At 30.2% G+C, this 13,689-nt stretch overlaps 1 protein-coding gene across 5 annotated transcripts; it reads left to right on the forward strand.

Annotated features, from left to right (window-relative positions):
• Positions 1 to 2,393: 2,393 nt before the first annotated feature.
• Positions 2,394 to 6,841, forward strand: LOC105763447 (uncharacterized). Of its 5 annotated transcripts, none has more exons than XM_052625400.1 (12): positions 2,396 to 2,608; positions 2,818 to 2,922; positions 3,115 to 3,387; positions 3,654 to 3,873; positions 3,999 to 4,156; positions 4,260 to 4,405; positions 4,515 to 4,577; positions 4,734 to 4,826; positions 5,611 to 5,772; positions 5,886 to 5,992; positions 6,086 to 6,255; positions 6,371 to 6,841. In XM_052625400.1, exons 3-12 carry the CDS (start codon positions 3,282 to 3,284, stop codon positions 6,637 to 6,639), a joined length of 1,494 nt encoding a protein of 497 aa, XP_052481360.1. In that variant the 5' UTR covers positions 2,396 to 2,608; positions 2,818 to 2,922; positions 3,115 to 3,281; the 3' UTR covers positions 6,640 to 6,841. The 5 variants fall into 5 exon arrangements, with proteins under 5 accessions (XP_012437142.1, XP_052481360.1, XP_052481363.1 ...); XM_052625403.1 differs by having other exon boundaries at positions 2,818 to 2,889; XM_012581688.2 differs by having other exon boundaries at positions 2,394 to 2,608; positions 2,818 to 3,387.
• The last annotated feature ends 6,848 nt before the right edge of the window (positions 6,842 to 13,689 follow it).

Raw genomic sequence — 13,689 nt, forward strand, 5'->3', positions numbered from 1 at the left:
TGATTAAACCCTTAACAAAAAAAATTAAATGATTTAATTATTAATTTACGGATTCATTTACTTTTAGGCTTTTTACGCTTGTGGAGTGATAAATATCTCTTCTTTCTCTCCAAAAAGAACAATTACTCTAATAAAAGATAGAATAAAAAGAAATAAATAAATCCATTTCAAAATATATAACTAAATTATATATAAAAGTATTTGAATCTAACATGGTTAATCATTCTTATTTGAGTATCTATACAAGGTTCCAATCTTTCAATTACATATTTTGTACCTTCTAATGTTTCACGTAATATATTCATAGAATGCTCCACCCCAAATTGAAATTGTGGATTTAGATAATAACCTAAACATAATTCATAATAATATCATTAGATGATAATCATCCCAACTTCTCCCACCACTTCAATTAAGTTATATAACCAAGGAGAACTTGTTAATTGAAAAGGAAGTCACTCTTATATAAAAAAATTTATATAATGATTCACCCAACTTCTTTCTTAGAGTCTTTAAAATAGAGTCACTTTTAGTTGCTTGAGCTCTTACTTTTGGCTAATTCGGGTATAGCTCTTTTTAAAGCAAACTCGAACTCACTTGGACAATATTTTCTTATTATTTCTCCAAATTATTATGCAATAGACCATTGAGGAGTTTATCCTTCATCATAATGTTACTCCAACGACCTTTACTTCTTTTGAATTCTTGCCTCCTATTTCATTTGTGCTGTGGTTAGAGACTGTCCTAAGTAGCTCGTTTAATAGTAGAATCCTTATCATCAAATCCCTCATAGTCATCATCTTCTCTTATTCGGGTTAAAAATTCATCTATCTCCTTTTATTGTCAACTTTTTTCGCTTTGCTTTTCTTTTGATGATTCTTATGAAGAAAATAAAAATGATTAATGATTCACACATTTATATTATTATATAATATTTATTGATAAATTTAAAATTATAAAATTTAAAAAACATACAAAATATCACATATTAATTACATTTGGGCATTGTGCAACATTGTTGGTTTTATAAGCAATGAAATTTTTAAATCTTATTCCTCCTTTTAACTTTTCCACGTAGTTTACATGTTTCCTTTCATATTTGGCATAAGAAATCTAAAATGCCATCCTATATCTTCGCTTGATGCACCCTTTAAATTGAATCTACCACAAATTATAATGCATAATTTTTAATAAATTAAACCTTGAACAATTTTTTATATTAAACCTTTAAATAAAATTAAAATATAAAAATTTTAAACCTTTAACTTAAATTTGAGGATAGAAAACGAAAATATAAAAATAATAATCCATAAGGTTTTAATAAATTAAACCTTTTAATTATTTTTATATTAAACTTTTAACTAAAATTAAATATAAAAATTTTAAATACATGATGGCATATTTTATGATTAGTTATACAATAATCATAATTTCATAACTATAATTATTAATAATATAAAAATAACAATCAAATAACCAAACCAAAATAATAAACAAATATAAGTAATCATTAAATAACCCATTAAAATAACTAACAAATATAACTAATAATCAAGTAAACCATAAAAATATTAAATGAAAACTATGTTTAAACACAAAATCAACCCAAAGTCCAAATACCATCAGCCACCCACCCATAATCTACCTACCCATTCCCACTCAAATACCCAAATCCCCAATCTTAGGCCAAACCCATAAAAAACATCATGGCCCCCATCACGATTATACCCAAACATGGGTCCGGCGGAACTAATCTAAAATTTTAAGTTTGTTTTTTAAATTTGATTCTAACTTAACTGAAAAAACACGCTTAAAATTTTACTTAAACTTGATCCGATCTATTTGTATTAATTTTTTTATGTATTATTTTTGTATAAAAATAAATATTAAAAATATAATATATTAAACACACTAAAAATATTAAAATAATTTTTTTCCCAAACATTGAAAATATATTTAAAAACTCTTTATATTTAAATAACACTAATATAATATTCAAATAATAACAATAAAATAATACCAATATAATAGCAAATGAGAGTAAAATATCATCAAAATGGCAACAAACAACAACAAAACAGCAGTACAAAAAAACATTTAGGTATATTCGAGCCGAGCCTGACAGGTCAAAAAAATTTTACCCAATGTCTATTTTTTTATCTAATCTAATTTTTTGAGCCTGTATTTTACCAAAACACTCCCACTTTTCAAACCGCTTTCGAGCTTAGATGAATGAATAAAAATGACAAAAAAAATAATAGCAAATAACAATAAAAGGAAATCTAAACAAATTCAGAAGGAGCCGGGTCAGGCCGAAAAGATCTTCCACACCCTGTTTAGAAAGCGGGCTTGATTCACAAATTATAACCTTCTATTTTTTTCTAGCATTTGTTTTTGTTTCATTTTTTCGTTCTGTCCGAAACAGAAAGTTAGAAAACTCTCTTTCTTACCCCCAAAACTCCCTATTCCATAAAACTTTCTCCCATAAAAATCTCATGAATCTAAGATCTAACTTCTAATCCTTGCTTAGTCCTTCGTTCTCCTCCTCACGTCTGCATCAAAAATGGAGAAACAAAACAAAGATCAAGAAAGACTCAAGTGAAAATAGGTACTTGAAAATTTAAGCAATTTCTTGACTCTTGATGTGTATTGTAGATGAGGGAATGACGGGTTGCTTGGTTTTTGGCTGGATTTGAGTGTTTGTTTTGTTTTAAACATTGAGTTTGAGGTTTGAGAAATGAAGTTATGTTTTTAGTTTTTACTTGTGTTTTAGACTCTGTTTAGATAAATCGAGCTGCTAACTAAGCCATATTACAGAACTATTATTGTTACCTTTGCAAAGTTTGGGCAACTGATATCAGTGTCCAGAAAGCACTTTATATCAGAAAGGTACCAATTGAAACTCAACAACAACAACACCAGGTAACTTAGCTAAGTTAAATTAATGAATTGTTGATGTTGAATGCCAGTGAACAATCAAAGAATGGGTAAGATGTTACAAAAGCATGGACTATGACTATGATGTTGTGAATGCTTTAAGCTATCATCTATGTCTCTTAATTTTCGGTGTTTTGGAAGTTGGGTCCGTTACAGTGGGTTCTAAGTTTGGTGTAGGAGTGAAAAAAGACCAAAACGACGCTACTAATAAAAGAGCTAAAAAGGCACCACCAAAGACAAGAAAGCCATCGAGCAGACACCAAAACGACCGGTTCCGACTCCGACTGTATTTTCAAAGTCCTGCCTATGCATGCTTTCCTCAATCTCTCAACTCCGACTCAACAATGGGTACCAGGAAACGGGACCTCCCCTCTGCTTTGCTTCTCTGCCTTATCTTCTTCCTTCTTTCAAGTTTTTCCTCCTTTGCATCTGCCCAGAAACTTTCTTTGGGTACTCTCTGCCTTCTTTTTCTTTCTTACTTCTTGCATGTTTATCATAACTCTCTGAATTCTATGAATTAGGGTTTTCTTTTTGCCTTTTAGTGGTTAAAGAGTTAAATCTTGATGAAATTAGAGGGATAAGGAATCAAATGTTCATATAGCTTTAGTTGGTTGGGTTGTCTGTGCTTATCATATTTCTTGTAATTGCTCGTAATAATGTCTTAGTAGTGGAAAGTCCTTAAATTTTGATTGTATCATGTTGTTTTATGTTTGCAGTTGTTGGGGAGTTTAATAAGACGTTGCAGTTAACTCCTGGCGTACAAGTGGAGAAGTCCCCTGGTTTAAAGCCTGGAACTAAAGTTGTTTGCGAAAGAGTTCACGTTGATGGTTTGCCTAGGTTTAGGAATCTCATGAAATTTGCTCATTCAGTCAAGCTGAAGGTTTCACAAGGGAATTCCACCCTACACAGACCTAATGTTGAAGTTTGCTTCCACAGGTATGTGGTTTCACGTAACTACTTGGTTGAATTCAGTGATAAATTCTTTAAAAGAACAGACTTAGAAGGTTTCTATCTGTTGAAAAATTTGAACCTTATTTCTGACTGATATCTTGTTTTTGCAGGAATGCTTCACTTGGGATAGGGATGTGCCCTCAAGGCAAGTGGGAGAAGGTTTCAAACAGATTATGGGCTAAATCGATGTCTCCTTTCGATCGCAAGCTCTTAGATATACGAATGACCAGTTCTTCTACACAGACTGTTGAAGTGTCAATTGAAGAGGGTATATTTGTGATCCTTCTATCTGTGTTGCTTTATGTCTTGACAATTGAAACTTGTTTATGTACCCTGTTCTTTGTTCATTTACCTGTTCGTCTTTTTTGCAGAATTTTTCCAATATCGTATAGTATTTTTAGCACTGGGTATTGTGTTGTGGAGTGTGGCATATACACTAAGCCAATCATTAGTATTTTACTATGGTGGTGCAATGGCAATTGGGGTTATCCTTGTGGTATTAATAGTCCTGTTTCAGGTAAATACTGTGATTGATGAATTACTTGAAAGTTCCTCGACTTGTGCTCACTGCTGTTGTCTGTTCAGCTATCAATCTCTGTTATGATTAATATTCTTATGTTTAATAGGGAATGAAGCTTCTCCCAACTGGTCGGAAGAGCTCACTTGCTATTGTTATATATTCATCTATGGTGAGTATAAACTGTACAGATGAGATGATCTCCGTTTGCTGCAACTTTATTGTGTGTCTGTGTGTGTTTATGTGCACATTTCCATATGCATGCGTATGTGTTTATGCCTATGTCTTCTGTTAATTCTTCTCACGTATGGTATTGTCATTGTTTTAGCTTGGTTTGGGATCTATACTTCTCCGCTATATACCACAGTTGGTGCAATCAATACTTTCAGAAATGGGAATCACTGAAGACATGTATAATCCTGTATGTAAGTCTCCTGCAAATTTTTTTGTTCACTTGCTCTATGTTTCTCTATATCATAGAGCGTAACCACTAGGATTTTTCAGTCACTAATTATTATTGTTATCAATTACTTTGTTCATGTTGGATGCGACACTGTAAATTTGATAGGGTAGCGAGTGAACCATGAATGATGAAAGATCTTATGGATTTTGGCTGTCAAATCAAACTGTTTTCCATATGATATCATTATGTAAAATGAAATGGTAAAATCAATGTAGAATTACTAAAGTTCTATTCTGTTACGGGGTTTCTTTATATTGAATACTTCCTGTCTCTAGAAAATTATGGTGTTTAATTTTTAATGGTTGTGTGAACTGTTTGAAATCTAGCTATTGTCTCCTCTTCCTTTGTTCCCCTTCCAGTTGTAGTCAATATTTTATCATTGCATATAGGTGTTCTAAAGTAACAAAACAATCCATGTATTATTTTAAACCCCCAAAAAATGCAAAAATTTCTGAATTAAATACTTGATTTGCAAATTGGCTTAGATTTATACCTTCATTCTAGTATTGAGACTAGAGTTTCTCTACTTGCACTCTTTATTTCACTTGGTTCCAGATTCAAATACGGGCATTTTTCTTATCTTCTTTTTAACTACATATTGGTTGCAGCTAAATGTTACATGTGTGACATGTATTTATGGCTCAGTGGTTTGAACTTTTATAAATGGATGTGGTAGCTGCTGAGAAGCTTTGCAAATATTTCCTGATAATACAGAGAACTGCTTTTTATGTTTAAATTTCAGTTGGCTATGTTTCTCTTGGGCTTTCTTGTTCTGGCTGGAGCTTGGTTGGGTTTCTGGGTTGTTCGCAAACTTGTCCTCACCGAAGATGGATCGATTGACATAAGCACATCTTACTTTGTTGCTTGGACCATCCGGATAGTGGCTGCTATCATGATGTTTCAGGTTGTACCTCTTCACAAATCTCTCTACTTTCTCAAACTCAATGAAAATATCCCCGACCCATGGCTAAATGTATTTTCATTCTTTGTTAAAACTATAATTTACTCTGTTTGCAGAGTTCTATGGATCCCATCCTTGCGGTAGAGGCATTTTTATCTGGGATAATGCTCTCATCAGTTTTGTGTAAAGTCACTCGATTGAGATTCCTGCGCCGTGTGTACAAGTATAAATTTATGCTTTGGTTTCATCCTTGACATTGTTCCTTTTTCATCGCACTAGATTTTATTGCATAACATTATGTGGATTACTTCTGCAGGAAGCTGTTCAAGTTAGCCAAAGTCATTGGAAGAAACACTCAAATTCCTGATTTATCACCAGATCTATATTCTCATGACGAATATACGTACAGGAAGCCTGAAGACTCTAATTTCCTTAATCGACGGTCTAAGCACTTACCCCTTGCTTCTTGCAATACTTCTCTTCTAGGTTTGCTCCCGGATTTTGATCCTTTTATTTATATACAACCTAAGAAAAGTTAGTTGTTTTTCAATTGACCAATTAAGGAAAACAACTCATGTATCTTTCACGGCCACTCCTTCAGGAACTACCAAGACATCTCCGAGTCAGCTGTCAGATACAGACTCTTTCCCATCCATCTTTCACAACACACCAGAGAGGAGAAATTTTTCTAAAGGTGAGTGGGAGAAGTTCACCAGAGACTCCACAAAAAGGGCTGTCGAAGAACTTGTTTCTTCGCCTGATTTCAGCAAATGGGCAGCCGCAAATGCTGAGAGGATCACTGTAACACCCAGAAGTAGTTCGAGCAGTGCTTCCGCCAGATCTCGCCGTTGGTGGTTTCTTTGGTCATAAAAAAGTAGCTAATGTTTGATTGTAGGCTGAATACATTATTACAGTTGAAAGATGGTGGCAAATTCAAAATTAACATTCGCCATTTTTAGGGCTTGACGGGCGAAGTTTTGGGATGACTGAGAATGGTGCCCGTGTTTTGTCTTAGTTGTTTTATGTTTGCAATGTTAGAAATTATAATTTAAAATGTTTCTGGTTTTTCTTATCTTTACCTATTATTCTTTTAAATTTTGTCCCTATTTTGCTATTATGATGAAAGAGGTAACTTTTTTAAAGTTAAAATTACATTTATAAATAATACATATATGAATTAATTAATCTAAATTAAGTATTTTAGAGCACTATTAGATTAATAATAGATAAATAATCAAAATATATTCGAAGGATTAATACATGATAAGATTTTTTTTATGAAAGCTTCACTTAAATTACGAGAGTATTATAATATTATTGAAGCTTGGTTTAATAATTTTAGTTATTTGAAAAATTAAACAATGTATAAGTGTATTGGTTCTAAAATTGATAGTTTTGGAAATAGAAGTATGGAGACCTCAAATGGTTAAAAATGGGTGATATCCATCTTAAACTTAACTATCCTTTTTAGAGGAAAGTATTTAGCTAGAAATTGGTTTGTTAATTTATCACACACATCTAGAGTGGGCATGGCATAGTCTCTTAAACTTTTATGAGCTTGGTTTGATTGAATTGGTACCTCTATGATTCTCCATCTGTATACACTCGAGTCGATAAGGCTCCACCACTTGTTTGGACTTCTTAAGAGCTTTAAGAATTCGTTCAAATTTCCAAATCTAAAGGCAGTATTATCTTTATTTTTCCTACATGCATGTAACATAAACGAACTTGTGAGAAAAACTACAGGACAATATCCACAACCAATACCAAGTATCCACAATTTCAAGCAAGCCAATCCAACAAATAAAAACTAGGTTATATCAACAGAAGCAATTCTAACAAAATCATAAGATCAAAACTACTAAATCAAGAACTAGCATGCAAGAGTCAAGAATTAGTACTAAAAGCAAACAATGTGTCAATTAATTCCACTTTCTTTGATCCATATTCACTTAATTAACTTGTGCCTTCGAAAAACTCGTTAAATTTCAAAGATATAAAAAAATAAATTTAAGTACAATTCTACCTAACAACGACATCAAAAACTAGATCAACTTGTTCTATGTCTATTAAAATATTTAAAACTTTAAATTATATCAATCACAAGCGTACGATGCCAAGTTATAGTGTAGATTTTGTTTACAATGAAATACTTTGATGAGTACTCCAAGGAACGTACCTTAAGGAGAACCAAAGTGATTAAATTTTTTTGTTGAGTTTGATACTTTACACTAACAAATAAAGTATCAATCTAATTGTTGGACAAAACACGTTAGCAAACGAATATATATAAATATAAATAATTATATATACAAATAATACAAATTAATATAAGAAAATATTTATATAAACAAATATTTATATTTATATAAAAACACCAGGTTTAAATAAAACAAATTAAATCTTTATATTTATTTAGAACATCAGAACAATTAAAATAAATAAGATTTTGGAAAACTAAAAATTGAATAAAGGGAATCCAGTTTTACTAGATGTTGAGGCTTGTTTTCACTGTTTCCTTAAGACAGATTCGACCGCTCTTATGGTGCTTGAAGAAACATTGGTCGACTGTCTCCCAGGATACAACAATAAATTGATCGAAGTAGTAGCGCTTCTGCAGTTATTAATGAACAAACCTTGGCTTCTTCTATCACTGAAACGTTTGAAAATTTGGAGAGGAAAAAAATTTTTGAGAGTGAAAAATTCGTTTTGTGTCTCTGTTTCTCTAAAGAATTCTGCAGTATTCTTTAAGCTTTTATAGGCATTCAATATGGAGGTATTTTGTTTACAATGAAATACTTTGATGAGTACTCCAAGGAATGTACCTTAAGGAGAACCAAAGTGATTAATTTTTTTTTGTTGAGTTTGATACTTCACACTAACAAATAAAGTATCAATCTAATTGTTGGACAAAACACGTTAGCAAACGAATATATATAAATATAAATAATTATATATACAAATAATACAAATTAATATAAGAAAATATTTATATAAACAAATATTTATATTTATATAAAAACACCATATTTAAATAAATCAAATTAAATATTTATATTTATTTAAAACATCAGAACAATTAAAATAAATAAGACTTTGGAAAACTAAAAATTGAATAAAGGGAATCCAGTTTTACTAGATGTTGAGGCTTGTTCTCACTGTTTCCTTAAGACAAATTCGACCGCTCTTATGGTGCTTGAAGAAACATTAGTCGACTGTCTCCCAAGATACAACAATAAATTGATCGAAGTAGTAGCACTTCTGCAGTGATTAATGAACAAACCTTGGCTTCTTCTATCACTGAAACATTTGAAAATTTGGAGAGGAAAAAAATTTTTTGAGAGTGAAAAATTCGTAGTGCGTCTCTGTTTCTCTAAAGAATTCTGCAGTATTCTTTAAGCTTTTATAGGCATTCAATACGGAGGGATTTTGGAAATTTCCATGAATAAATATACAAATCTTTTCATTAAAGGAGCCTTTAAATCAATTTGAATAAATCAAATCAAATTGAAAATCAATCCCAATAAAATCAAATCGAGATATTTTTCCTTTTAATACAAATTCTATATAATATATACTAAGAAAAATAAAATACATATTGGGCTAAAATATCCACAAGCCATTTTTGGGCCCGACCGATCCAGACATTTTGAGTCGCCCATGTCATGCGAGTGCGCCCCCAACCTCGACGGGTTTGGACCTGCACCCCTGCGCGTAAGGCAGGATTTCAAGCTTCGTCATTCAATAACATTTTAAGTGAGATCTTTCATATATATACATATTTCTTACTTGGTATTTAACCAATGTGGGATCTAAGCTATTCATTTTTTCTCAACATAATTCACAAGTAGCTTACTTTGAGTATCAATTTCTCATTATCACTTAACCATTTTGAGCATATGATATGCCGTTGTAAAGGTCTCATGGAGTAGAGTATAAAACCATAATTTTATGATTCAACTTTCCACCTTTACCAATCAAGAATATGCCTCAAAGTTTCCAAAAATTACATTTTTTTTCCAACACTAATCAATTCAAGAATTACCAACATGACTGAATTCACTGAAATTAACACTAAACTACTAAACTAATTGAATTTACCACTGCAAATCCAACTTCCACCAAAGTCTTTTCTCAACAAGTCTCTAGTATTGTTTTGTTTAATGGTTATAGAAAAGATGTTAAACCAATTCTTAATACAGTTTGTAACACTCCTTACCTAGACCATCAACGATTCTAGATAAATGATGTTACACTCGATGTCCAAAGGCACTTACATCTTTTTTTGAACACATGTATAGACTTAAAGAAACATGTTTTAGTGATGACAGTCAATAAAAACAAATTTGTAAATTCATACAATTCATTTCAATAATCAATAGATGATGGCATCACATGAATTACAAAAGTCACTTATACAAACATATTAAAATTAAAAAAACATAGTAATATCCTACGTACATGCCTCACTGACATTGACTTATACAATATAAATGATTCAAACACGTTTACACTTTTGTGTGATGTGACTTAGCTCGATGTAGAACTTCAATGACCATCTCTTCGCATCTGATCTCCAACCTACCCGTGGAAAAAAAACCAACACGCTAATACTACCTTTATGCTTAGTAGGACTCAAGTGCAAATAAACATACATTTTTACAAGGTTTATGAATTACTAAAATATGGTATAATCAAATAGTATGCACCAACTCATAATAGGAAAAAAGATCACTCTCACCGTTTAAAGCATAATTGATTTATTTACACAACTTCCATATTATAATTCAACATTACACACATATATCAAAACAATTCATTATGGAAGTATAGCATAATGTTTCTATTCAAATTTTATTGACAATCCTTAGTAACCTTTGGTGATTCATACATTGAATGTACGGAATATAATCATCTACCACTCTGATATACTCACCAAAATTCTCTAACCTACACTCCAAAATGAAATGAATGGAAGTGCTAAACATTGAAGTGCCATAATATAATCCATAAACATCATATCCTGAACCAAATGCATTATCTATTACTACTGGCATGTCAATTACATCACGACTAAGAACCACCAAAATACTAGGGTTAATAACAATTTCCCATATCATTTATAAATCTCAATTAATATAACATACATTCATTCCATTCATGATATCATTATCCACATCTATTCAAGATACAAAGTACACATACATATATGTACCATTTGTTATCAAATCAATAATATCAAAAGTATATCTCAACAATTCATTTGTCATTCACAATCTATATTCTCTACTCAAGATTCAAACTTTATTAAAAGTCCTTATTTCATTATCTTTCTTTATGAATCAAAATAAAATGTAGTGACTCATTTAATAACAACTTGATTTTAGCATTTTCATTAAAATGGACATTTTGAATTTTATTTATTTATTTTTCACATATCACAACCAATTTTTCCTATATACCAATTATTTCATTAATCCTCTTTATTACTAAGAATTTAGCCATTTATTATTGCAACTAAATTTAAAGCTTAGTTAGGTTTATTTCTACTTTCTTGTATCCAACACTTAAAACATAACACAACAAAATTTCAATATTTACAGTTAAGCTTGACAAAATGTAACCTCTTCTTACTCAAATTTCAAGTATTATGACAAGTCTTGTCTTATTCACAGATATTCTTAAATTTAAATTAATTTTGTATTCAACTTAATAAAAAATCCCTAACAAAGCTGAACTTCAATATTTCTATACTTTTGACTCAATCTCATTTATACAAAATTAATAATAATTTATTTATATTTTGCTTCCTTATTCCATAGTAACAATTAATATGATTCTTATCTCATTGCCAAATAATAAATATTATGTTCAATTCATTCTCAAATACTCCTTTTATTTTTCATTTCAAATCATATATATAAAACAAAATATTTTAAACAACCTAACTTTTTAAAATAAGACTGTCTAATTATATATCTATCACTAAATTATTTATATATCATTCCATAAAATTAAAAATCAAGACTCAATAAATTTTCTCCCATAAAATTTTAGAATTTAATAGCAAGTACAAAAAGTTCATCAATTTTTCAAAGTCAAAACAAAACAAGACTATTGCCAGACAGTTTTGAGCTACCTTCACTTAAATATTTTTTTTCTCTTAATTCAAAATTTGAATACAACTTTAATTTGTTTTGTTAAAAACTAGACTCAATAAGCTTTTTAACTATATATGTATGGCTATACTTCTAACTCAATTCTTACAATTTTTGGAAAAATTTTAAACTTGCACCACTGTTTGAATTGCAACCAGCCTATGCTACGAAAGTTAAACATGTTTGTACTAAACTTTCGCTCTTATAAAAAGCAATCACTAACATCATTTTCTCTTATTTATAGGTCTATATTAATCATAATTGTTTAGAAATCCTTTCTTTCCTTTTTATGATTTACTCTCAATTCTTAATAAGTAAAAATTCAAGATGTCATTCCTACTTTTTCTCTTCTTATTTAATTCAAACCGCATAAAATGTCTATCTAACCAATCATTTAACCATCTACTTATCAACTAAATTTTAAAATTCATCATTTTCCATTAGACCTTTCTAATTAACATTTCATAATTCACATTAATTTAAGCTTAAAGGTAGCATAAGCCCAATGAAAATCCATGCTTTTTCACATTTCAAGTAGGGGAGAGCATTCGATCGAATCGAATCGAATCGAATCGAAAATTTTCGAGTTAATCGAGTTTTCAAATCTCATTTTATCATCCTAACTTTATTTGAAGTTTTCTCGAATCGAATCGAACCGAATATATTTGTTCGAGTTAAATTTTAAAAAATAATTTTGAGTCCTTATAACCACTGTCACCCATCGTAATAAAACTTGTCCACCTTAATCAAATTTTTTATTAACTTTCATCACCTCATAATTTATTTATTAATTTTTTATATCTTGGTTAGCATCTTTGCTTGCTTAGTTGTTTCAATTATCTTGATTCTTGTCAATATGTATTTTGGAATTAAAAATATATTAAATGTAAAAATATTATTTTTAATAAAAGTTATTTTAAAATAAAATGTGAAATTGATACCAATATAAAATTTTAACACGAATATTTTATGGCATAATTAATAATTCAATTTTAATATAAATATTCAATATGACTAAAAATTCAATAATATAAATAATATTAAATGTGAAATTTAATTTAATAATATAAATAGTAGATATAAATAAAATTATTACTATTTATGTTTAGTGATTTTTTGGATAATTTTGATTTTTTTGAGAGTAAAGGGTGAGAAGTAAAAGTTTAGGGGAAAATAAAAGTTTTGGGGAATAAAAGTTTGAGGAAAAGTAAATAGGGGAGTAAAATTTTGGAGGAAAATATTAAAAAAATTGGAGGGGGAGGGTTTCGGGTAGATGAGAGGTGGGATGGGAAGGGAATAAAAGTTTTAGGGAAAAAGTGGGAGGGAGTAAAAATTTTGGGGAAAAATAAAAGGTTTTGAGGGTTTTTGGGAGTAAAATTTTGAGAAAAGTAAATGGGAGAGTAAAATTTTGGTGGGAAATGAATTTTGGGTAGATTGGGGGGTTGGGAGGGGAGTAAAAGTTTTGGGGGGAAAGTGGGAAGGAGTAAAAGTTTTGAGAGAAAAGTAAAAAGGATTGGGAGTTTGGGGTAAAAATGTAGAATATTATAGTTTGATACTCGAATTATTCGAGTTATTCGAATTCGAAAACTCAACTCGATTCAAACTCAAAATTTGAAAAAAAAATTTGAGTTGATTAGAATAAGTCGATTAACTCGAATAACTCGATTCGTTTAACTCGAAATTCAATTTTTTTTTCGATTTTTTCGAGTCGAATCAAATTTTGCTCACCCCTAATTTCAAGTTAGGTCCAATACTTTAACTA

The sequence above is a fragment of the Gossypium raimondii genome, chromosome 12, assembly GCF_025698545.1.
Source record: "Gossypium raimondii isolate GPD5lz chromosome 12, ASM2569854v1, whole genome shotgun sequence".
NCBI lineage: Eukaryota > Viridiplantae > Streptophyta > Magnoliopsida > Malvales > Malvaceae > Gossypium > Gossypium raimondii.